This window comes from Lycorma delicatula, chromosome 8 (assembly GCF_047948215.1).
Source record: "Lycorma delicatula isolate Av1 chromosome 8, ASM4794821v1, whole genome shotgun sequence".
NCBI lineage: Eukaryota > Metazoa > Arthropoda > Insecta > Hemiptera > Fulgoridae > Lycorma > Lycorma delicatula.
The window spans coordinates 86,770,695-86,798,595 of NC_134462.1; the positions used below are offsets into that span (position 1 = coordinate 86,770,695).

Genomic DNA, 27,901 nt, shown 5'->3' on the forward strand with positions numbered 1-27,901 from the left:
GGTGGGTCCGTTGAACTCCGTTGAACATGGTCAGCAAGATGTTACAAACATTGATTCTCTACTATCTCACTTTATGTCGCTGGGATAATGCAACAATAGGACTGCGTAGCGAGGGGTTGAGGGACAGCCAACTGTGGAGTCGCTGTTCGTCCGGGCTTGTTCGGGTGGGCGGTGGCGAGGAAACAGAGGGAACTCCTGATCTTCGAGCTGAAAAGATCGAGACCCAGCGGGGGCGCGCTCTCCGGGGTGCCCCTGTTAGAGACAATGACAATAAAGGACCGAGTCCCGGCTACTGTGTTGGGGCGTCTGGGAACGGCATATCCGGGCCTGGCACTGCTCCATCCTGGTAGTTAAAAGTGGTGACACCTCCCAGGGCCGTGATAATGGTTAACTGCGGGTCCGGCCCTGGGCGGAGAGGGTTAAATAGAAAATTAGGGAGAATAATGCCGAGGTGCACAACTAAATATTACGACAGTGCTACATCCAAAATTTCAACATCCTACGACTAATCAATCGTTTTTGAGTTATGCAAGATACATACATACATACATACAAGTCATACATACGTACACGCCGAAACTAGTGAAAATGGATTCAGGTTAGGTCAAAATGGATATTTCCGTTGAAATCTGAAAACCAAAATGTTTCGTGATCACAGTACTTCTTTTATTTCGCACAAGGAAGTAAAAATTAAATGAGTTGAAAACATACAAAAAAAATTCAATTATTTATAATATTTTAATCGGTACGAATACTACGAAATACTCGTATTCTTTGTGTCCGTTACAGAGGTTTTATTCTTTTAATTAAAATTTTTATGGTGTAATTTAAAAAAAAAATAATAATATTAACGTAACCCGTCTATTTCAATACATAACCAAAGGCTATTGGTATTTTTATCATTTTCAAATTTTTGATGATTACATACATTTTTAATAGATTTTTTTTTAATAAATTAAAAAAATAAAGAAAAGTTGAATATTAATATTTTATAGCAAAATATTGTTAATTACTATAATTTATATTTTTATAGCATTTAAAATTAATTTGTCGATATTTAATTTTATAAAATAGGTAATTTTATGAAAAAAATATTAATTTCGTTGTATTTATTACCTACAAGTTCTTGTAATGTGTAAACAGACAGGTGTATTCACAAAAAGGTTTTCTGAGATTATTTAATTTGAAGTCGTTTTATTAACGGCTATTTTGTTGTAGAATCTTTAATATTGTTTTACAAATTTTGAATTTAATTTATTAACAAAATATTTTATAAGATTTGGATATGAAATATTAATAAAATGAAGATTTATGATCTTCCAGAAATAACTAATTGAATACTTTAAAAAAATTAATAATTACGTAAATAATAAGAAGGTTAATTTTTAAATCTTGTGATGTTTTCTATAGTATAGAATATAATTGTACCAGATACAACAGTAGTGGGGATAAGAATAAGCATTCTGGTTGGTTGTCGATTCGGTTGGGGCGTTTCAACGGTTTCAGTTGAGCGGTTGCAGTCGCCGGATGAAGTTGTTTCATTCAGTTCGGTTGTAATATTGTTAGAGTTATTTAGTAAGATAGAGTATAGAGAGAGGTTAGTTCTGTGCGAGTCGGTTACCTGTTGATGATATGGAGACCTGTGTGTTAAGGCCTGTAGTCTCACACGAGGATCAAATTGTACCAGATTCGCAGGATTATACACATACATACGTTGACAGCTGGTGGTTACAAATGCAGGTAAATTTTATATTAAAAAAATTTATTTGTTATTTTTTTGTAAAAATATTTCTGTACCTTCTGTATGTAATTTTACTTTTTTTTTTTACCGTATCCACCACATGTGTAAAATATTATTAAATATCTTATTATTTAATATAATCAAATTGAATTTTTTAAAAATATATATTTAAAAAAACTTTTTTTTAAATAACTGATAAAAAAAAGTAGTAAAATGATAAACAATAAAATTTATTTAAAGCGGTTTTTTTATTTTTATAATAATTATGTGATTATCGCATCTAATTTTATTAATAAATTAATTTTCATTTTTACCAACTAAAACCATATAAATCTTGTGTAAAATATAAAATCTACATTTATGTTTTCGCTTTAATATAACTTTTATTAAAATTTGTGCATTTAAACCAAAACTTTAACATATAAAATTGGTCTTTAACTTATTGGATATTTAAACTTAAGTTACAAAACAGGATTGTGATCTCTATAAGTAGAACTATATCGGTATTTTTTAAGTCGAAATAAAGTATTAAAAATCAGAAATTAAGCGTACAATAACTAATTATTACTGATCAATAAATTATTATTTTTTATTTTTTGTTGTACCAGAAAACTAATTGTAGATAATAGAAGCTCATTAATTATAAATCTTATTCCCTCACTATTTGTTTGTTAATTATTTTATTTTTTTAATGTTTCTATACCATAGATAAGATATTCTTGTGGTATTAGAAATTTGAAGTGGTTAATATAACCTGAACTTCCTAATACTTATAGTTTGAGAATATTTTTATTTGAAAAAAGAATTCATATATCACTTTTTTAATTTAAAAACTAGTAATTGCTTTTGAGAATCATGATTAAATGGACATAAATAAAAATTAAAATGATTAAATTTACAAGTGAAAAATAATATTTTTCATGAATTATATATTACAGAGTACCATCAATACGAACATATAATTTGAGATTTTATGACGAATCTGGGCAAATTAAAAATAATATTTTTTATTAATAATAAAAATAAGAAATAATTTTGTTGGCTATGCATTTAGATGATCAATTTCTGTTTAATTAAACAAAAAAAAAAACCAGCGGGTGGAAATTAAAAACTGTAAAGGAATGTCATGATTTATTTATAAGATTTTACAATATTTTGAGGTTAAAAGAGTAGCAGCAGTGTACCTAAACATTGTGTTTTTAGGGAGTTTTAATTAACTAAATAAATGAATTACCTGCCTTCTATCCATGCTGTATGTCTTCACTGAATCGTTACATAGGGGTTAACCTAACGTTATTATTATTATTTTTTAAATTCTTAGTACTATTTTAAAAACCCACAGCCAAAAAGGTTTTGTCTTGTTAAACTTAACATTTCGTGTGGTAAATTTTATTTAAACTTTCTTTCCTTCCTTAATGTGTGACCTATATGAAGAAAAAATTAGAAGATAAATAGATGAGTTAAAAATAATATGATTAATTGACGTTGAAAAAAAAAGGTTCAGCTTACCTAACAGTTGGTTCTATTTTCTGGGAAAAAAGGAATTGTTTGGGAAATAGAATATGATAAATTTAAATTCGATGAAGCAGGTTTTGAATGAAATTATGTAATATTAATTATTAAGAGAGGAAAAGAAGCATGAGCGATTAGTTTTTTGTGTGTGTAAATTCTAAATATATTTTATTCTGATCTGAAATATTTTTAAAATAATCTCTCCATTAAATCATAATAACTACTATAAAAATATAAACTACATAAAAAAATACACGTATAAAAACTACATAACTTATATATTTTTTTAAAGTAATTTTATTAATCTTTTTAATGATTATTTTGTAACTATTCAGTACTTTTGTTATTTAAAAAGTGTTTAATAAAAAATATCATATTTTTTCATTAATAAATTTTTCTTGAAATGTTCATAAAAATTGATCGTTTTATACATTTTTCATTATACAAACAGTTAAAATAAACTATTTTTTTTTTTTTTTGCTACACTAGAGTTAATTTAAAAAGAAATATATTATTAATTACATAATTCTTCGATTTAGCAAAATATGAGAAGAAAAATTAATTCGGTCGACTATTAAGGAAAAATCTAGAAAAATTTAATTGAAACGTATATCCAAATCGTGTGCGAATTTCTATTATTTTAATGAATTAATTTGTGCGTGATTAAAATATATATACAATTTTATTATTGAAAATTAGTTGTAAAAACTCGATAATGTTTTTTTAAAAACAAATTTAATAAAATTAAAAGAAATACTGAGAACGGGGTTAACCAGTCAAGCTGCATACAGGGATAAAAATAAATTACGCGATAAAAACTTCCTTCTTATTTAAATATATTATGCTTTTTTTTAAACCAGCTACAAATATAATAAATATAAAAATGTAGATGTAGTAAAAAAAAATACCTATTTAGCTTACAGTTGTGATTTATAAAACTAAAATCCTTTGTATATATATAAATATATATATATTTTTTATAACAACACAGCAACTTTACTATCTGTTCAGCAAGATAATTGAACAATAAGTAAATAAGACCTATTTGAACTAACATTAAGTTGCCACAGACCCAGGGGTTTGTGACTTAATGAAATAGAAGAGCACTCCGTACGACCAGACCATAAACTCACCTAACTGAAACGATAAGACAAACCAAGAATATTGCTCCTCAGCAATCTTGAAAAATCACTGATCGTGTTAATTAATAAATTGACCGCCAAATAATTCGGGCGCCGATTTTGGTACCGTAGACTGACCAGAGAGATTTCCTGCCGTACCGTTCGCAACTTAAGATCATTATATATAAGGCTATTATTTATGTACCAGAGTATGTTGAGCATTTTCCATTGTGGTTTTGTTTGGTAGCGTTCAAGTATGTGAATACTGGAGTTGCACGCTGTACCCCACAATTCAAGCCCGTAAATCCAAATAGGCTTCAAAACGGATTTATAAAGCAATAATTTACTTTCTGCTGAAAGCCGAGATCTATGTCCTATCAGCCAGTACACGGGTTTAAACTTGAGATCCAACAAATCCGCTTAGAAGTTGCTCAATCAAGTCGTCGATCATAATGAATACCCAAATATTTACAGTCTTGAGATCTCGGAATCGGAACATTGAAGATATTTAAGAAAAAAAATTTGATATATTTTTATTTATAGTCGCATCAACAGTTAAACTCATTAGCGACGTATCAGTGTAATTTAACTATTGTTAAATGTGTAGTTACAAATAAACTCAGATCGATCATTCCTGAGACGTGTGGTTAATTGAAACCCAACCACCAAAAAACTCCGATTTAGTATTCATATCCGAATAAAAGCAATATCTTTATTATAATTTTTCAAAATTTGGTTTACAAAAATATAAAAAAAGAACAAGAAGAGGCAGTATTTAAATATAGGACATGTTTAAATTACCATTCCTATCAGAAAAATGTATCAATAACAGCCGGAAATATATCTTTTTTCTGGGTTTTTTGATATTAATATGTACGTTTACGTTTCAAAACATAAAGAAAAAGAAAAAACCCTTTTATCTATTAATTATTAAAAAAATTGTTGGATTTTAAAAATATCATTTTTTAATCAAAATATTTGACTATTACTATAGAACAGAATCTATTTTTCAAACATTAAAATATTATCTTTAAAGTTGTTCAACCTGTCATTTAGATAAATCATTTTTCTTTTATTTTTCCTGCTCTTTAAAGATAGATTTGTACTTAAAGTAAGGCTGTTTTGTAGCTAATTAATATAAAATTAGTTTAAATCGTGATCAGTTGATACAAATTTATATCATATAGCTATTTATACATATTAAAAATATTTCAAATACATTTTTAATTTTTTTGTTAACTATTTAAATTGATTGTAGAGAGTTTTATTAAAATAATTTTTATTTTTATTCAAACAAAATAACTTCTCAAAGTAATTATCCTATTTTACGAATTATTTACGTAGTCAGAGAAAACGACAGCGCCGATTTAGTGAAATATATGTATTTATTATAATTCTTATAATGAAAAAAAAAAATTATTGTAGCATATAAGTAAATTACAACAATTTATACAATATTTTTTTTTTTTATTACGGTAAATCGGCTTATCGTATTATATACTGATCCCCCCGGAATCTTGATGCCGATTTATTTCTCAACATTTGTCATTGTCATAAGAAATATTGGTGGGAATATCACTAGAATAATATTCTCAAATAAAATTTTTTTTATTTTTTTGTGTATAATTTTAAGCAAATAATAATGAAAAGTTTAGTTTTTATGATACATTAAATATCCATACAATCCACAAGTACAGGAAAACCTTTTTGTAATATATATATATTACATTCGTGGGACTCTTGATACAATACTAAATAAAAAATGCAATAATTATTAATATGAATAACATGTAAAAAATTGAAAAAAGGTTTTTCTTTATGTCCAAATAAGAGTAAAAAATGTCAATCAAGAGAATTTCCAACTAATAAACATAGTTTCTTTGTTTATTACTTTTTCTTTTGTGTGGAAAGATCTATTTTTAAGTAAATAACATCAATATAAATATGTAAATGTAAAAACATTTTTATATTATACTGTATAAATTCTTTATGACGTATATTTATTTATAAAAATTTATATGATGCAAGTTTAAAACTATTTATTTTTATATAATTTATAAAAGGAAAATAAGATTTTATTTCAAGCAATAAATTTAAGAAAAAATACAGATTATTTAAAATAATATTTCAATAAATTAATGATATTTATAAAATAAACAATTTCTTTAAAATATTTTTATTTATAATCCCATCAACAATTAAAGTCATAAGCGATTCATAGAGATATGTGTAAATTTACGGTTAAACTCAGGCTGACCATTTCTGAGATTTATGGTTAATCGAAACCCAACCACCAATCAACCGGTATCCACGATCTAGTATTCAAATCCGAATAAAAGCAACTACTTTTATTAGGATTTTAACCTTAGAATTTCTTGACTTCAAAGGTGATTTACGACGACGAGTTTACCACTAGACCGACCCGGTGGGTTAATTGTTTTAAATTTGATTATAAATGAACTTAAAAATGAGATTTCTTTTTAATGGTGATTAATTCATTGAAATATTCTATTTTTATTATTTATTTTTTAAATTGTATTGCCTTAAAATAAAAAATTATAATTTTACATTTGGATTTTTCTTAACCTTAATTATAGATTGATCGGTTTTTCAAAAAAGTATTTTAAGACAAGAAAAAGTATTAAAAACAAGAAAAAATCATAATGCCAGTATACTGTATAAAAACAAAAACTTGGCTGCTGTACAATTTGTTCTAATTAAATGTATATTATTTAACTAATTAAAAATTAATTAACTAAATGTATAAATTTAATTAGAAGAAAGGAATAATTTAAACATAAAATAAAATAAATTAAGACAATCTTTTTAGATAAAAATAATTTAATTTAAATTTAAAATCGTTATAACTTCTTTTTCATTATCAAATTTTAAGTTACAATAAACGATTTAAATAATTTAATAAGATTAAAAAAAAAATTACACTGAATTTATTAGGGTATTTTTAAATCGCTAATATGTTAAAAAGGCTAAAATTAGTATTCCTATATATGCATAAACATAATGAAAGTCTTCGAGTCTGTATATGTAACAATCATAAAAATAAATATAAAAAAGGAATTTATTTAATTTATTGCTACTTTAAAAAAGAGATATTTCTCTTTTAATGAACGAATAAGATTACTTCATTCATTTAAAAATATTTAATAACGGTAGATTAGTTGTTTAATATTCTTGTTTTCGGATTTATAATACTATTAGCTCCCTGTCACAGGTCACAGCTTCACCCACTCTGTATGGTTATTTGTGTTTCCAGTCGCGGTCAATTATTTTTATTTTACGTTTTTTTCGTCAAGCAACAGAGGTCCTGCCAGTCTCATATAAGTAACGGTGGCAGTGGCTGTGTTGGTTGTAAATACCCGGTTTGAATTTTGAAAATCGGACGATTGTTTGCAGAGTAATTATAAGACTACCTCATTGGAACTCCCAAAACAGCGCCCCAGGGGCATCCCCATTTGTTACCAGTTGATGGTGATGATTGGTTTAGCCTCCCACGAGATGCTCGCATACCTCACCAATCTCTAGCCTCACATGCAGTCCGCACGGGAAGCCCATTATTTAATATTATTTTATTTAAGGTAAATTTAATTCTATTTTTTTTGTAATATTATTCATTCCATTGATTCAATTCAGTTCAAACCCAGCTCATACAGTGAGAGCTCACACTTTACAGTTTAAATTCAATACATTAAAGACTGTACTTCAACCGGCAAATCTCTACTACTACATATTTTTTTTCAAAATAAAATATATCAAAAAACCTTCTCAGTTATGCAAAGAAACATGGGTAAAAATTTGGTTGCGATTGATGGAATAATTTTTTTGTTTATCTCGAACAAACAAAAACCCTCTTCCTCTTTATATAATAGTTTAGATTTTTTTTTTAAATCATGATATTGGGAAATACCTGACCATTCATTCTACGTAGATTTACAATCTGTATCAACACATGTAACGACATTAAAAATAACGGGTCATCAAAAACATTTTTTGTTGAAATTTTCGAAATCAAAATTTTAATTATCAAACGGGTGGTCGGTGTAGTGAATATCATTACATCCAGAGAAAATAAATTTAATTGGTTTATATGTTTCACAACAATAAGAAAAATAGTGATCGTTTGTGGAATCCAACTTTCTACTCCTTTACATCATAAAAGAGTAAAAACAACCTCGTGTAATATTTAATCAAAAAGATGAAAACATTGAAATCTATTTTTTTCTATAAAGTAAAAAAAATGTATAATATAAAAAATTAGGTTTTTAAAACGTAAAAATATTATTTTGTAAAATTATAAAATGAAAAATAATTTTAGATATTAACTAAATTAATCACGTGAATTAAATATACTATTATATTAATGTACTCTTCTATTTAATTAATTGTCACTTTTGTATTTTGTCAAATTATTTAATCTAAGATAAAATATAATAAGAATATTGATGATGCATGTAATCCGTCATAATATGTCATTAATGATACGCGTTCACGCAAACACATATACACAATACTGCTGTGGTGTTGGTCTGCTACAGGTATATAAATGATGTCTTGTCTATATCTAAGGTACATAATTAGCGTAGTCATTGAAAAATAAAAATACAACCGCTTTACAATAGAATAAAAAAAAAAATGTACCAATAATAATTATAATGCCGGTGTTGTAAAAGAAACAAACGTCCTCCAACTATGAAAGAGTGTATATGTCCGTTTTGTCATTCGATTTGTTTTTAGTGTTATAAACTAAATGGTAATAGCTATGCAAAGGTAATTTTTCCGATGTATAAATTCTGTTCAGTGTTTGTATGTATCTGTGCGTTTGTATGGATACATTAGTGACATAAAGAACGAATGTGTCAGGGTACCACAAGCACAAGACAGTAATCATATTTCAGGATAAAAACCATAAACATTTGTACCACCTTTGCAAGACCTGTACTTAACTTCTTTTTATTACTATAATTTTAAAAATACGTACCATCTTTTGCTGTATTATTATTACTATTATTTTTATAAGCAATTTTGATTTGCTGTCCTAATATTTAACGCGATGCATACATATTGTATCATAATATATTATACAGTCAAGTCAGGTATTGTTCAATATTTGGTCTGAACGGATTTGAATGGTTTATATATATATATATATATATATATATCTTAATTCTTGAACATTTTACTAATTATTTTATATTTATAATAATTATTTTATTGGTACGTTTAAACGTTTTAAGTTATACGAAATTAGAATAATTTGTATTATTGAATTTTAAAATATACATACGCCTTCAAGCAAGAACAGTTCCCCAAAAAACGTACCAAAAAATATTTATGTAGTAAGTTATAATAGTAGAATATGGAAAATTGAAAAATAATAATAGACTTCTTTGAAGTCTGTTATTTTAAGAGAAATGTTCAAAAGAAGAATTAAAAATTAAAAAAAAAAAAAGGACTGCCAAAAAAAAGATTGTTCTTTATTTTATAGGATAAAGAGCGTGCGGTGACAATTTTGTATTTAGCATAATTTTGTTATAAAACTTTTTAAATTTACTTAAATATATATATAGCCTGGGACATTCCCGGTAACGTAAGGATCCCAACGCCGGGTCATACATATAAATCGGCTCAGCCGTTGAGCTGCAGTGGTGGAACAAAAATATATACACGCTGAATATATTACACTCCTTTTTGGGCAGTCATGTAATAAATTATTAGAGTATAAACAGAGTAGTAATTTTTCAAAGTTCTAAATTTATTGTACGAAAAACAACTGGTTTTAATTTTTACAAATTGATATGATATTTTTGTTAAGTTTGTTATTAATAAAAGTTGATTTTTTTAAATTTTGATTTAATAAAATAAATTTTCTCTTAATAAAATAATTTATACGTTACAAAAATAAAATTTACGCATTAGTCGTTTAAGAAAGTTATTTTACTTCAAACCTAAAAAAGTTCTTTTCGTCTCCGAATTTTTCTGTTTTCAGTTAAATATCATGAAAAATAAGAGAAATACAGTTCTGGTACGATACAGTTTTATTCGATTTTTCAGGTAAAAAATAAAAGAAACCGTTAAGTGTACCCTTAATATACTTAAAATCACTGGGAAAAATAAAATCCGCGGGGAAATCTTTCGCTAACCATATGTACCTTTGTAACAAAGCGTTTTCGGACATGTTTGTATGAACTCTTTCCCTTATTTAAAGCTCTAGAATTCCCTTTTCTTTTGAATCGCCTACATATATAATATATTCAAAAATTTATATAGACTACTAGGTTCGCTGTTGCTAGATTTGAATATATATATATATTAAATGAACACAATTGATAAAACATTAACAACATGATCATTACGGAACTTCACAAAATTTAACCTTCCTTTCCTCCTTTTCCCCATATTAACTTTCCCCATCCCCATTTCCCCTTTTCTTTCACCATTTCTCTTTCTCTCATTTCATTTCCCCTTTCCCCTTTTATGTTTTCTTCTTTCCTCTATTAATTTCCTTTTCCCCGTTTTATTTTTTAATTTTCCCCTTTTTGTCTTTTACCTTTTCTGATTTTTCCTTTCTCTCCTTTACCCCGCGCGTAAAACGGTCCAGTAGTTTTTTATTCTATAGCGGACACACATATCGCAAACACTGAAATGAAATCGTAAAATATTTACAACAGCGTGTGTTGCTTTGCGTCCAACAGATAGCTCTGTTTTTCAAAAAAAGCATGTTTCTACCTGTCACAGGAGTGATATCTTAGGTATATAAATAGTAGGTATATTAAAACGCACGTATCGAATGCAACGTTGTGTCAAAATTTCAAAGCAATCGATGAAGAACTTTGGGAGATTTAAGATTTTGAATAAACGAACATTTACATTTTTATTTATATAGATGACACTCCCGGTAAGGTAAGGATTTGAACACGAGGTCATACATCTAAATCGGTTCAACCGTTGAGGTGCTACGGTGGAACACACATAAATACACCCTAAATACATTTCATTCCTTTTTGGGCAGTCATGTTCTTAAGACAAGTGTAAGAACAAAAAAAAATTGCGATTAATTTTATTCAAAGTTAATTAATTTTAATGGACCATAATTAAGATAATTAGCTTTATTTTACACTTAAAAACAAATTTTTGGAACTATTTTGACATTAGTGAATGTATTTTCCAGTATGCCTTGGGAAAAAACGGCAAACGTAGTTTTTCAAAACATAAAATAACTTAAATATTTCCGCTTATAATAAAATTTGAATGTGTGAATATTATTGTGTCTTAGTAATATTTATGAAATTGCAAATTATTTTTTCACGTATTTAGTCAGACCGGAGAGAATATTAAATCTTATTTATTGAATTATAAGTAAACTTCAACAATACTATAATTTTTAAATCGGATAATGTAATGATTTCTAGACTTCCAATTGTTCAGCAATACAATAAAAACTTTTATTTATTTGTTCGCCCTGTCATGCTAATTAAAATTAATTATTAAAAATTTAATGTTTATATTATTATTTATTTGTTATAACTAGAGGCCGCCTCGAAACCAATAAAAGCACGAACATTGTTTATTGATTTCAATACTGCATTACTAAAAAAAGAAGACCTATATGAAAAGGATGACAAAACGTACTTTATTGTTATTTATTCTTCGAACCGATTACTAATTCTTCACATGTTACCAACTGTCAAAGTCGTTCTAAAAGATTCTAAAGTATTTTGTTATTGCGATTTTGATAAAACAAAACTATAAAAAAAAAGCCAGAAAAACAGAAATTACACCGAACGGAATTAATTATAGATGTACGATATACGAAATATTAAAAGATGTACTTTATACGTTAGAGTACACAAGAAAAAGGAAAGGAAATTACACAAAGAAAATTATGAAACCGGTTACAAAAGTGATTGTTGGAAAAAAGTTTTAATTTTGCTAATATAAATTCCTAGTTCCATAAAGAACGGATACTAAAAAAAAATCAAATACTGATTATATTTGAAACTGAATTTAAACAATTTATTTATGTATTTTTTAATTACGATAAGATAATAGACGGAACGTTTTTTAAGTGCGGTCTGAAACTAGCGGGTTGGTCTAGTGATGAACTCTTCATCGTAAATCAACTGATTTCGAAGTCGAGAGTTCTAAGGTTCAAATACTAGTAAAGGCAGTTACTTTATACGGATTTGATTACTATATCGTGGACATCGGTATTCTTTGATGGTTGGGTTTCAATTAACCACACATCCCAGGGATTGTCGACCTGAGGCTGTACAAGACTACACTTCATTTACATTCATACATATCTTCATTCATCCACTGAAGTATTTACCTTATGTTGGTTCCGGATGTTAAACAGAAAAAAACTGGTGTCTGAAGATAAATTTTAGTAAGATGAAGTATCTAATGGTTGGTGCAGTAGAAGATGATTTGACTACAGATGGGAATATCATCGAGGCATGTGAAGTACCTCAGCTCTATATTATCACAGGAAAGAAATGGATAAAATATAAATCATCGTATAGCTTTAGGGCGGATGGCTATCCAGATCTGCAATTCTTTGTGGTGGATTGAAGGGATATGGAAAACAATTCAGTATAGGTTTTACAAGAGTCTTATTGAGACCATTTTATTGTACGGGTCAGAAGCTTGGGAAATTATAAAAAGAGATTAGGTAAGGTTGTTGGCCGGAGGCCAACGGGCTGTTGTTGTTGCTAACTTGGAAGGAAGTTGGAGATGGATGTGCTGTCCAGGAGTTGTGGAGTTTCTAGAATGCGGTGTGTGAGAAATGAAGAGATCAGAAGAATCGGGGCTACCGGTACAGTGATTGATGTTTTGGAGGGAAGAAGACTAAAATGATACGGGGATGTTCGGAGAATGAAAGAGTATAGATGGTCTAAAGTGGATTCCAGAAGAGAGAAGGAAAGATGGGCTATGGGCAGTGGATGTCTGGAGTGATGGAAAGAAGGAATTTAGAGAAGGAAAGTTGGCGGGATAGAAGAGTTTGGCGGTTGGGATGTGAGAGACGACCTTTACAACTGTAAATAATCGCCTAGAACAAGAATTTTTTAATTGTTACTAAAATAATTATCTGAATATGAACTTGTTTTTTTAATCGAAGATGTGTTTTTTATGTATTTAATTAGCTCATCATGATACACAAATTTAAAATCTGAGGGAATTTGTAAAGAAAAAAATTAATATTCGAAAGATTAAGAAAAAATGATATTAATCAAAAGTTGGAGTTAAAAAACACAATTACTTCTCCAAGTCACATAAACATGAATAACATTATTAGTGATAAAATAAAATTCATTTTTATATAAATTCGACGCGCAAAATTTTACTGAGCTCCAAAACAGGGTTTTTCTAAGTAATTTTTGAACAGGGTTTTTCTAAGTAAAAAAAGTAATTAATCCTGAATGGTTCAGCAGCGATTGAAAACGGTATCTTCCATTTAAAATTTTTGCTTAATATACATCCATACAAAATAATTAAATTTATAATGTTTGGAGCACTAGAACCAGTCCACACGCACGAATCGCTTACCGTAAATTTAACAATTTGCAAATATTGTAAATTTAAAATTATTTTGTATGAATATGTATTATGAAAACATTTTTAATGCAGAATACCGTTTTCAGTCACTAATAAACCAATCCCGATTAAATTTCCTTTTTTTTTACTTAGAAAAAACCTCCATCCAAAATTGAAGCTCCTAAACATTTTGTGGGTTTACCAGTCTTATACGGAAGTGAATTTTAATTTAATCAAAACATGAATAATTAAATAAAATCTAAAAATAACCTGTTTTCAAACTTCTTTTACGTTTGCAAATGACCTTTTTTCTTTATTTTAGCCTTCGGTACCAACGTTAGATATTGCTTCAGATGATGAAATTCAATGAACAATTTTTTAGGGTCTGAAAATGCCATGCCTGAAAGGGATTCGAACCTGTGATCTTCGGTTGAAAGACCGAAACGATACCACTCGCTTCACGGAGGCCGACCCTCTTACAGGTGGCTAAAAAAATATTAATTTATTTCAATAAAAATAAATACCCCGGTTATGAAATTATTGATGATTCTAAAATTAACTTCCGTGTGATGCAGAAGAGCAACCTGTTATAACTAATTTATGTTCTTGTTCCTTTATTACTATATGTTCATTTTATATGACTCCTCTATAACTCATTTAACTGTGAACACATTTTGATCAACGTTCGTACAGTGTACAGTTTATAATATATTTATGTTATTGTGCCATTGATTTTTTTCCGGTCGACTACACAAAACTTGTGTTTTCGGGGAAATAAATAGATTAAGGGGATCCATAAAGTTTCACTAGTAAGTTTTTTTGTTATGTTGCTAATCTTAATTTTAATAATAATTTTTGTTTTCTTAATAAAACTTACGAAGGTATGCTCTATGAAAAAAAATTCCTGATGGACACTTTTTTCTTATGTGAAATGATTTTTCATTTCTGTTCTATTAAATGAGTAATTAACCGACTTTAACGGTATCACTAAAAAATCACGGCAATGCAAAGAAAATTGTCAGGTAAAAGTGTAACAAAATATACGTAATAGAAAAACAAAATTACAGTTTTTAAGTACGATATATAACATACAGAAACTCAATTCCAGTCGTAAAAAAATACCAATTTATCAAAGTGTTATAATAACACGTGAAAGACACGCTAAGTCTCATTTTTATATCGCGAAAGAATGAATAATGTTGATCTGAAAAGTATAATTAAACTTGTTTCAGATCATGACTGAAGTACCTATCCACTGAAGAGTCCAATCCAATCTAATCATATTGAAATTTAACTTGACTTAACTTTATATGATAAAAAATAGGAAAATTATATGTTTTTTTTTTTTTTTCATATTATGTTGAATATATTAATTTTTATACATATTACTTATCAACATATATGTTATAATTTATATATAAAAAAAAAAAAAAAAACAGTTATAAATGTAAAGGTTAGGTTAAAGATCAAACTCATTTTCACGGATACAAAAAAACTTCCCGCATAACATTTTAAAAGGGACCCATATCTAAATATAAAAAAAATCTATTTTTGCGACAAATAATAGTAATTATTATTATTTTAGTAAACGGCAGGTTAAACTGAACTTGATAGTAAATTTTAATTTTTTTCTGAAATAGATTTATAGTACATATATATTTTTGTTAAATAAGGAATGATGCTGGTCAATTTGACATTTTTAGTATGTTGATTAATAGACAATAACTGTCAATTTGCCGGTTACTTCGCTACGTAAAACTGGAAATATAAAACCTTTCTGTATTATAATATTCATCAAACGCCAACACCTGTCTATACGTTCATAGACTTATTTATTTTATATAAAATATCCATAGGCTATGTAACAAATCTTATAATAAAACCTGCATAAAATTTATTTATATATATTTATATTTAAATGGAGAGATTTATTCATAGAACGTTTAAACCATTTTATTTAACAGTTTGTGTAGACGTAAATACATAAGAAATTGGCTTTATAAATTTATCAGCGCTTTCAGACCTCCGAATCAAAAATATGAACATTGTTGGGTCTTCCATATGTATACAGAGTGTATCACGAAGTTCTCCCGGGACTTTCATAACCTATTCTAATCGTGAAAATAATGGAAAAAGTTCATATAAATATATGCTCTAAAATACTTCATTTGCTAGTTACGGCTAGTTAAAAATTTTGCCAAAATTTCAGCTACCCCCATGAAATAAAATTCGAATTTTTTAAAATTTTCTTTTATTCAATTTACCTTACACCATTTTGTTCAGAATTAAATTCTCTACAAGTTTTGTTTAAAAGTTTTATGTGTTTATTTACAAATTTAATAAAGTCATTTTACGTCAAACATAAAAAACAAGGTCTTTTACCTCAATTTACTGCTTTCACCCCAGATTTATCAAAAACTATTGCAGATATGGTTCTGGGACCTATTTTATTTTTTTCAGGTCAATAAACCATAAGAAATAACTATTTCTGTCCCTTAATTGACATCCTAACAATTACAGTACGACCTCACTTCACCGGGGTAGCTGAAATCTGAGCGAAATCTTTCACTAACCGTAACTCTCAAACGAAGCATTTTAGGATATTTGTTTAAATGAACTTTTTCTATTATTTTCACGAGTAAAATAAGTTACGAAAGTCCCGGAGAATTTCACCATTTCCTCTATACTTTGATAACTGTTTATCTATATCATGAAATTTGATATTGAAACTTGTGTTTACAAAATATTTGTTTATTAAGGGCGTTAAAAGTATGGATGAAACGGTAGGGGTGGTATTGAGTGAATGGTTTTTTTAAAGGGGTTAAAAGTAATGAATATGTATTCATATGCGAGTGTTTTTTTTTTTCAAAAAAAAACCTAATTTATAAAAAAATATGTTTTTGAACTTTTTCACGTATTTTCTTTTAGCATATTCCTTCCATGGAAATAGGTTGGAATGGAAATTTTCTACGTTAGACTAGAATTTGAACCCGGATCCTTTAAAAAATCAAGCCTTTAAACCAAGACCCGCTTACGTTTCCATTCCGTAGATCTGTTAAATATAAATTAATCTTTTAAGTTAAATACAATTTCTGGAATTTATTGTAATTTTCCAAATTGGACATTATCAGCAGAAGTAGGTTTAAGGGATAAATTTTGAAAATTTAGTATTATGAAATATTTGTTTTTGTTAAAATAATTATTCATTTTTTAAGTTTTAAACTATAGATGTAGTATATAAAAACAGAGTATATTACAGGATTGAAGTTGGTGGAATTTTGTTTTAACCAACTTGAAAAATATGGGGTTTTCAATTAGATCCACTTGTATTTTTATAATTTTATTTACGTTCAGTGGACCGATTTCCACGATTATTTTTTATTTTGTAGATGAAATTCCTCTGTTGGTGGTCTAGTTATATAAATTTTTGAAACATTTTTACTTCCTTGTAAGAAATAAAGGAAGTATTGTGATCGCGAAAAATTTCGGTTTTTAGAATTCAACGGAAATATCCATTTTGACCATCCCTGAATCCATTTTGACTAGTTTCGACGTGACGTCTGTACGAATGTGCATATGTATCTCGCATAACTCAAAAACGATTAGCCGTAGGATGTTGGATTCAGGACTGCTGTAACATTTACTTGTGGTGCTCCCCTTTTGATTGCAATCGACTGGACTAAAAGTATCCAAAAAAGCCCAAATTTTTGTTAACTGTAGTAATAAGCCCTCATTGAGATCTTTTCAACGATATAAGTGGTACTTATTTTCATTGGTTCCAGAGTTATAGCCAGATAAAAGTTTTAACTAAATTAACTATTTACGGGAAGACACATCGGTTTGAATCTGACTCCTCCTTTTCTTTTTTTTTCCTTTTAAACTTTTTTTTTAAATTTAAATATATTGATTAATGATTATTAAACTCTGATTGTAAAAAAAGTTTTACAATAAATAATAATTCAATAACAAAAAAAAAGCACTAGATAGGGAATCTTGGAGAGCTGCATCAAACCAGTCAAATGACTGAAGACAAAAAAAAAATATGAAAAAATATCACACTTTATTAATAAAAAAAACAAAAATTATGTACTTTTCATTAAAAAAAAAATGTGTATATGTAGTTTAATAGGCATAAAAGGAAGTCATGTAGTGTCGACATCAAATTTTTAAATGAAAAAGTACATTCATTGTCTACATATCTATTTTCTTAACGTGTACGGTCTCTTCCACTTAGTGAACAATAAACAACCCCTTCACCGCCCATTGAGATGAGGGTGTGTGTGTAACGTGTAAATGAGGTGTAGTCATGTAAAGTCAGGCCGACCATTCCTAAGACATGTGATTAATAGAATCTCGTCCGTCAATGTATACCGGAATCCATTGACTAGTAATCAAATCTGTATAAAAGCAACTAACTTTTACTAAGATTTGAACCTCAGAACCTTCGACTTCGAAAATCAGCTGTTAAAAAACTGATTTGCGACGAGTTTACTACTAGACCAGCCCGGTGAGCGATATATAGATATTAGGTTACCTCCGGGTTAGGTATTGATTCAGAGGATGAGATGAATGAATTGTAGCGTGTGTGAAAATGTCATTCCTGACCGGGATTCGAACCCGGGACCTACGGGTGAAAGGCCGAGACGCTACCACTCTAGTCAAGGAGGCAGGCATTTTTTATATTAGTATCAAATTTTTATAACGTAGTGATATCCAACCAGAAGTGCTTCTAAAATAATAAATACTTTTATTGAAGAATTATAATTATTTTATTATATAAAAAGGAACATAATTTTTTTTCTTTTTGTAAGCAATAGATTTAAATTGTTTAGTTAGTTTAAATATAGTACCAGACCATTTATGAAAACTCATTTCTAAATTTTTGCCAAATAATATTAGTTGTACCCATCATGAACAAATAGCCTTCCTAGCTTTTTCATTCCTCTTACACTGTTTTTAACTTAAATAAAAATTACAATTATTATAAATTATATAATTTATTCTGTTTTATATTTCTCCATGTTTATAATCAAGTTTCATCATTACCAGGACGGTAGACATGTGTTAGTGGGCGTAAGCTAGATTACAATCGAACCGCTTTTTGTAAATGCGAAAAATAAGTTGACACTAATTTTTGTGGAGAAGGGGTTTTGTTATGGTACTTCTTGTTACGACTAAGCATATTAATAAATGCTACTGAAAATATTAAAAAAAAATATACGTAAACATATGTCTATATTTGTAGCTAAAAATTACGACGCTATATTTAACTTATATGGCATTAATGTATTTAAACTATTAACGAAATTTTTATTTATTACTAATTCTTCCACCCCTCAAATTGAAGCATACTGATTGCAGCTTTAAAACTATTATCTGCAAAAAGATTTTTCAACTGAGAACAAGTTTATAATTTAAAAGAAAGAAAAACCAGCTTAAATAAAATTTATTGGACAAGTTCATTTAGAGTTAATTTTAACTTTACACTTGTAGGCGTATATATATATATCTTACATATACATATATATACCGTACATATATATATATATAGACACACACTCACACGTACATACATATGAAATTATTATGTTTATATTAATCTCATATAAGATTGTTCTTTATAAATTTTTAAAATTAAATATTATGCAAAACTTATTTGGCTAAGAAGAAATATTATATTATTTAATATAAAGGCATAACATCTCTTAGGAAAAATGGAGATAACTTAATAAATATTTTTTATAGCTGTATACCTGAGATAAGTATATTTCATGATCGTCATAAAAAAAAGAAAACTTATAATTTGTTCAAAATTACGGCCTTAACATTTTGTAGATTAATTTTTTTTTTCAATTAAAAATAGGAGTAAGCTTCTACTTTTACGAGATAGATTGCTATTTAAATAAAATCTGATATGGACACCACATGACTTCCTTGTATGCCTATTAAATTGCATATACACATTTTTTAAAGTACATAAAATTTTATTTCACTAATAACTTCTAATTTTTTTCATATTTTTTTTAGTGTTATTATTAAATTATTTATTATATATTTATTATTTTTTTTCAGAGGTTAATAATTAGTCGAATAGAAATCGAATTCGAACCGATCCGCCTTCCCCTTGTAAGATCAAAATATTTCATTAATTAAAATTTTATTTGGCTGTAACTCTGGAAGCAATGAAAATAAGTACCACTTATGATACATCATTGAAAATATCTCAATAAAGGCTTACTAAAAAAAAAAAAGTACAAGGGCAGTTAAGAAAAAGTCCAAAATCCAATTTTTAAACAATTTTAGTCAAATCGATTGCAATCAAAAGGGGAGGTGGGCAATTAGATTTTACAACAGTCCTAAATCCAAAATTTCTACATCCTACTGCTAATATTTTGTGAGTTATGCGAGATACATACGTACTTTTTTTTGTTTTTTGTTTAACTTCCGGGGCTGCAGTTAAGCATTACTGTACAGAGGATGAGATGAATGATTTGTAGCGTGTGTGAAAAATGCCATGCCTGACCGGGATTCGAACCCGGGACCTCCGGGTGAAAGGCCGACATACGTACTTACGTATAGACGTCACGTCGAATTTAGGCAAAATGGATTCAACGATGGTCAAAATGGATATTTCCTTTGAAATCTGTAAACCGACATTTTTCATGATTACAATATTTGCTTTACTTCGTAAAAGGAAGTAGAATGGTTTGAAGTTGATTTTCTCGAAACTAATTCTGACAAATTTTTAATATTTACTCGCTTACGAGTACTGCGAGTATAATAAATTCAACTGAAAAATGTTCAACCAAAAAAACTTTACCTAAGATTTATTATTTTTTTTTGGGTGAGGGTGAATTATAATGAAATTCATAGTAATATTATTACAAAATTTTAAAAATTCAAAAAATCGATGTTTTTAAACTTTGATCGACTCTCTTATTCCAAATATTACCCCCAAAGTTATCTTTTTGGGTTACTTGAAATATTAATATGCTTAGGAAGATGTAAAAAAAATCTTGTTAATAACTATACGTTCAATAAAAAGATAGCTTTTTTTCAATTTTTGAGGACGATGGTTTTTTCGGGCAAATTTTTTTTAAAGTGGTAAGATAAGCATGTATGCATGTACTGAGCTTAATATAAAGGGTTATGTTTGCAAAATTCTGAGAAAATTGACCCAAATTAACTATCTATCCACACTCCCTGGAGATATTGACCCCAAAATTATAACTAAAAATTACCCTACATACATGTGTACAAAATTACATCAAAATTGGTTTCTCCAGTCAAACGTTATTAAGCTTCTAACACGAAAACACCATATACGTGGAATATTTTACCCATTTTTTTGTGGTGGGGGGGAGGGTTGGTCGCCCCTGGTAACGAATCGTTGAGAAATACAACAAAAAAAACCGTACACCATTTTTTGACTGTAATATAGCTGTAGAGATATAATGCTAGAAAGTAGGAAGTAAAGGTTAATATAACGAAGTGAATTTACATTTCTTATATAAAAATTAAAAAAAAATCATGGCTCACTTTCTAAATAAGTGGAAATATCCTTCTCAAAGGTTACTATCACATCTTTTCCTTAGGAAAAGAAATAATACCTTTACTAATGCGGGTAAAACTGGATTATAATCAAGACTTTAAAGTACCAGTTATTTAGAGAGTGGGTCATGATTTGGGATTCGTAATGCGGGATTGAACTTGAGGCTGTCTGGATGTAAGCTGGAGAAGAGTCGTATTATTTTTTATGTAGAAATGTTAAAACATATTTATTTATAGACATGTATATAAATATAATATTATTATGAAATATAATATTGTAGATATATATATTATAATATTAATCTAATTCTAAAGTACGGCAAGTACCAGCAATACAGATTTTATTCAGTGTTTCCAGAATAAATTTGCGAGGTGCATTACACAGGCGCCATGGTTCGTATGAAACAATGAAATTCACGAGTACTTAGGGTTACCGTGTGTACGAGTGGAAGTCGATTGATTTGCAACTAAGTATAAAATAAGACTTTTAAACTGTCAAGCTGTTAATATCTTAGACAATGGAGAAGATATAAGGCGATTAAAGCGGGGGTACATGTATTGGACCTAGAAACCTAATAGGTGAACTCAAGACGAGACCTCTCCTTAAGTTGTACATCATCAAAATATTTATGTTTATGATCATTTATATTTCTAATGTTATTTTTCCTATTTTAATATTTTTAATCTATTTTCACGTTGTGGTTTTATTCATTTTACTGGACATTATTATGATTTCTAGTCCACCTCCAGCTTTTTTCCTTTTTCGCCTCCAGGAATTACCGTTCAGGTATTACTTCAGAGGATGACATGTATGAGTGTAAATGAAGTGTAGTCTTGTACAGTCTCAGTTCGACCATTCCTGAGGTGTGTAGTTAATTGAAACCAACCACCAAAGAACACCGGTATCCACAATCTAGTATTCAAATCCGTATAATAGTATAATTGCCTTTACTAGGACTTGAACGTTGGAACTCTCGACTTCCAAATCAGCTGAATTGGGAAGATGTGATCACCACTAGACCAACCCGGTGGGTTAATCCATCTTTGGCTGGACTTTATTAGTGTTTGCGCTACCTATTATTTAGTGTTTATGTCTAGAATAATGTTTCAAGGGAAACTCCTTTATAACTTGATTTTTTTTTATGAAATTTAATTATAATTTGTAATCTACAAAACCGATCGTAAGTGTAATTTGGAATATATATAAAAAAAATTACGTACACAATTTAGATTTTTTTTTTTTAAGTTAACCATTTCCAACAAAAATTTACATATCACACGATTCCGTCACTATAATCTTTTCGTATGATTATATTTTAAAAAAATATATAGTATTCATAAAAATAATAATAATTATTCTTGAATTGTAATTTTATATTAATTGGAGCCACAAATATTTAAGTGAATAGAGTAAAAAAAAGCCGCCTTTCTGTATGCGTAAATATAAACGCATATCTGCTGTAAAATAATTATAATAATAGTAATAGTAATTGTTATAACATATATTATAATTGAATCCATTATCACAGAAGTTGTTTTAAACTCAGTGTTGTATTATATATTACTTACTCCCTAGTATATAATTATAATTTTTATTTATTAGATCGTTAATTTAACTGGTGCAAGAATGTTAAGGTTAGTTAGTAAGGAGGAAAAAGAATATTACATAATCTGTTAAGGTTAAAAGAAAAAAATAAAATAGATGGAAAAAAATTGAAATCAGTTGGATTTAACAGTTAAGAGTGTGGTGTTAATAATTGATGTAGCAATGTGGCTGTAGTAAATTAGGAGTAAAGTTGTTTTTTTGATGTATTGATCTAGAAGTCATGTGTTAATGAGTTTTAAATAATATACCTTCATGGTGGTTAATAACAGTAGAGATGTTTTTTTTTTACAACTCTTCTACTGTATCTGCCTATCGGTTCATATATTCAATACATATTCTTTTACTTTCTTTTGATCATTCTATATTATTAATTTTATAAAACTTGTTTAACGTTTATCTTATTTTGATACTATTGTTAATTCAGATCTACCTTCATTTTTCCATTGTAATTTTTATATTGTAACAGATATGCAATAATATCAGAAAAGTTTTTTTCCTAACCCGAACGAAATGAGAATAATATATAGTATTAGTGTAAAAATTCGAATTAACACTCAAATTTATAAACTCAACCTTAAATCTAAAGAAGTTGCTGGTTCAAAACTACGTGAAATTAAACTATTAGAAAAAAAAAATTAAAATAGTCGAGGTTAGAGATGAACTGTGAATTTAATATCCGTAGTTGTATATGTAATGATCAACCTATTCTATTTACCCCTGCCTTCTTTATTCATATATCTTACACCTAAGTCTTCCTTAGTATGTTAGAATGCAATTTTGGAATATTTATAAATTAAGATGATAAAAATAATAATAAAATTTAAACTACAGACAAAAAAACAATTTTATTTGGCGTTTCTTTAATTACATCATTATATATCGTAATAAATTATCTTAATTATGAAATAAAACTAAGGAAAACCCGTATGATTTACGACGGGATTTTCTATCACTATTTGTAAAGCTCAATGTAAATAAATCATTATTTAATTTTTAAAGTTTTGTTTTCCTTAAAATTTTTCTTTAGGAATAATTAAGTTGAACTGTTGATAATCATGAGGGAATTATGTTAACATAAAAAGTTAAAGACAGTATATTTGAAAGCGGTGTAAATTTCATTTTGAAAATATCGTCTAAAGAATCGGTTCTTAATCTTTTTGATTCGCAGGGCGTTTTTTAGAATTAGTTTCTACGGCGAAGCCCCTACCCAGTTAATGTTTTGTTTGTTACATTTAATGAATAGGTGTTAGGGTGCGCGTTGAAACAGTTTTTTTTATTTATTTTATTTCTCTGGAGCGGTCAAGGAGGTCCTGAGAAGTGGATGGGAATCCTTAAGGCACCGTGGAGCACAGGTTGGGAACCAGTGGTATAAGAATAACAATGATATACATAAAATAATTTTAAACGAACAAGGGAGATATATATATCAATCAGTCATCGGACTGATTTTTGTAGTTTTATTTTATATATAGCACAATACGTGAGCAGAAAGTTTGCCCCGCGCAAACTGCTGTGTTTAATATACTAGCCAGTGTATTGCTGGTCTGTTGTGTTTTCATTTTATATATACAAATGTGCCATATTATTTAATCGGATGATGTCATCTGGTTATATAGTACAACAAACCCTGCTCGTCCGTCCCGAATAAACCAGCTGACAGCTGGGTTGACAAAGACAGGGACAAACCTGCAGTTCACTTAGTGTACTATACGAGTTGTGCTTGCAGTTTGTAATTCAAGACCGGTCAATTTATATTATTTCAGTTAAACATTCGTTAAATTGTTTCACATAATCCGATATATATATATCGGATATTATATATATATATATTTATTTATTTATTTTTTTATGAATACATAATACAGCTTAATAGAGCTTTTATATACAGCTTAATACAGCTTTTATATAGTTACCTCATTTCATCTGTTTCAAAAATTTTAATTTCTTAAATTATGAAAAAATAGTTGCCTCTTTTTTTTACCATGTGCTTAGTTTAAACGAATCGTTTAATTAACGTAAACTCATACGTTCTAGAATTAAACGAGTAAACTTACCAGCTTAACATTTTACTTTTCTGAAGTATAATCTGGTAAAAATTACTTTTAATGATTCTAAACTATAATTTCTGATACTATTATATTTATCTTCATATTTAAAAATCTTAATTTCTATGTAAATAAAAATACAGCCTAGCGAAATGTAAAATAAATTTATTATAACTACTATATGTGGAATGTATTATTTTTATTACTATTACCGATTATTTATACCTGTAACGTTCGTTTGTCACAGAAACTTACCTCATATCGTAAGCGTAGTTAAAACAATTGATTATTATATTACATACAAATACTTGTGAAAAAATAAATATATATATATATATATATAAATACAGTATGTACGTATATATTTTATAATTATTGTTTAATCATTAAACGCTGTGGTTATTTTCTGTTAAAAAGAGTAATTTTTAAAAATTATGTAGAAAAAAATAGACTCATTTCAAGGAAATACACCTTTCATTTAATAAATGATTAATAAATAATTACTAATTTATGCTAATCCAAAATTATAAATAGTATGTGTTTCTTTATAAAAATTTCATTTCAATATTAATTTTAAAACGTTTAAATAATTCAAATTTACATAAATTAATAATTGACGCGTATAATAATATAAATTTATTTTTGTAATTTTTATTTTTTGCAGCTACCATTGGTTTAAAAATACTGTATTATCGACAAAAGAAATAAAATTTAATGATCTAATTTTACTTATAATTCCAGTTTAGTCGTTTTTATTTTTAAAAATTTGTTATTTATTTTTACTAATACTTCAACTTTTATTATAATTATTGCTTTAATAAACACTATTACTTTCCAACGTATACTGTGTAAAAAGGTTGTTCTATTATTTTGTAAAATTAATTTATTAATTTACATTTACCCACGTGAATATTTGACCTTGTATTTATATGATTTTTAAGCGTAATGAATTTTATTTTATTTACAATTTATTTTTTAATGATTATTTTATTCTGGTCGATGTATTAAATGTCATCGATCATAAAGTTTAGGTATTTTAAATAAATAAATGTTTGGCTATTAAAGTTTCTTTTATAAATTGACAAGGTAGGTTTTGTGGTTTAATTTTAAAGTTCAAATTTGTTTGTTATAAACAATTTTAAATTAGAAAACAAAAGTCTGTTAATTTTAAATAACTGATATTTTAATTTTTTTGTTTTAAAGATTTGTGATAACATATTTGTCTTGGACTCTAAATTTTATTGAAAATATTTATGCACAAACGAAGTATTTTGTATCTATAGTTGTTTATTTATATGTTCTAGAAATATCAAAGTGCTTTTATTATTTTTGTTATTAATCATCTTTGCCCTTAAGGACAGTGTTTGAACTTAAATGTTTCATGGTTATGCGATACCAAGTTGTTTTCTTCTTTCTTTTTTCTCTTCCCTACATTTCTTCTTTCTTTAACTGTGTTCCTGTTGTCCACGTCGCTCCTGTTTTCTTCTTTTCTTTTAGTTCAAATTTTGTGTTCATAATTTTGTAACTAACATTTCTTCTTTCTCCTATCATTTTCCTGTTGATCCCTGATTGAGTCGTTCACCACATCAAAGATCCTCTTCGTGAATCTGTTGTTGTTCATTCTCTACATGTGCCCGTAGAATTTAAGTCTGCATTTTCTGATCAAGTTTGAATCTCCGTTCGTTCATATAATTAATTCTCTGGTTGGTCCTATCATCATTCATATGTCATCTTTAGGTATTGCTCAAAAAGCTTTTCTAGCTGTGATAAAATATAATTAATATAATTTTTGATAAAATATTTTCTATTTTTTTAAAAAGTATATTCCGTTTTATTTTTCCTGTTTCTGTGATGCCTGATGCTCCAATTGTGGTAATTTCTGATGTGTACAGTGCCTCCGGTAACACATTCTGTAGTGTATGAGTTTCACCTAACAAGATAATCTCGTACTTTGTTTGTTGTAGTGCGACCGTGTTGGAAAAACCAAGTTTTCTGTTCTTTCCATGTTGGATCCCTTGTTTGATCCTCCCATTTGTATATATTCCCCTAGGTATTTGAATTTTGCGACTTCTTATGTTTCTGTGTTTTGTGCATATGGTTTTACTTTACTAGGAATGAACACTTTTGAATGTCAGAACTCTCGACTTCGAAATCGCCCAGCTGAAGAAATCCAACTTCCTTTTCCGAGACCATCATAATTTATTATATTCATAACACTTTCTTTTCTTTCTTTTTCCTGTTTAGCCTCCGGTAACTACCGTTTAGATAATTCTTCAGAGGATGAATGAGGATGATATATGTATGAGTGTAAATGAAGTGTAGTCTTGTACATTCTCAGTTCGACCATTCCTGAGATGTGTGGTTAATTGAAACCCAACCACCAAAGAACACCGGTATCTACGATCTAGTATTCAAATATGTGTAAATATACGTGTAAAAATTTACACGTAGGCTTTACTAGGACTTGAACGCTGTAACTCTCGACTTCCAAATCAGCTGATTTGGGAAGACGCGTTAACCACTAGACCAACCCGGTGGGTTTATATTCATAACACTGAAATCACAATTTCTACGCATTTGCAATATTCTGATTGTATATATATATATATCGTATATGTACAAAACAAAACAGATCGCACTGAAAACAATTAGTAATAAGATAGATTTGTATTTTTATTATCCTACCTTGTACAAAGAATAAATTATTAGCAGGTTTAAATGATTTAATTCTATTTAAGAAGGGATTTTCCAGGATGTTTTTGTTTTACGGCTT

General features: G+C 28.0%; 1 protein-coding gene across 1 annotated transcript in view; it reads left to right on the forward strand.

The window, feature by feature from the left end:
* The first annotated feature begins 1,531 nt into the window (after window positions 1–1,531).
* LOC142329292 (uncharacterized) overlaps window positions 1,532–27,901 on the forward strand; it is a 494,551-nt gene continuing 468,181 nt past the window's right edge. Inside the window, exon 1 of the mRNA XM_075373737.1 lies at window positions 1,532–1,740. Coding sequence (XP_075229852.1) covers window positions 1,633–1,740 — 108 coding nt within the window. The 5' untranslated portion in view covers window positions 1,532–1,632. The remainder of the gene's footprint in view (window positions 1,741–27,901) is intronic.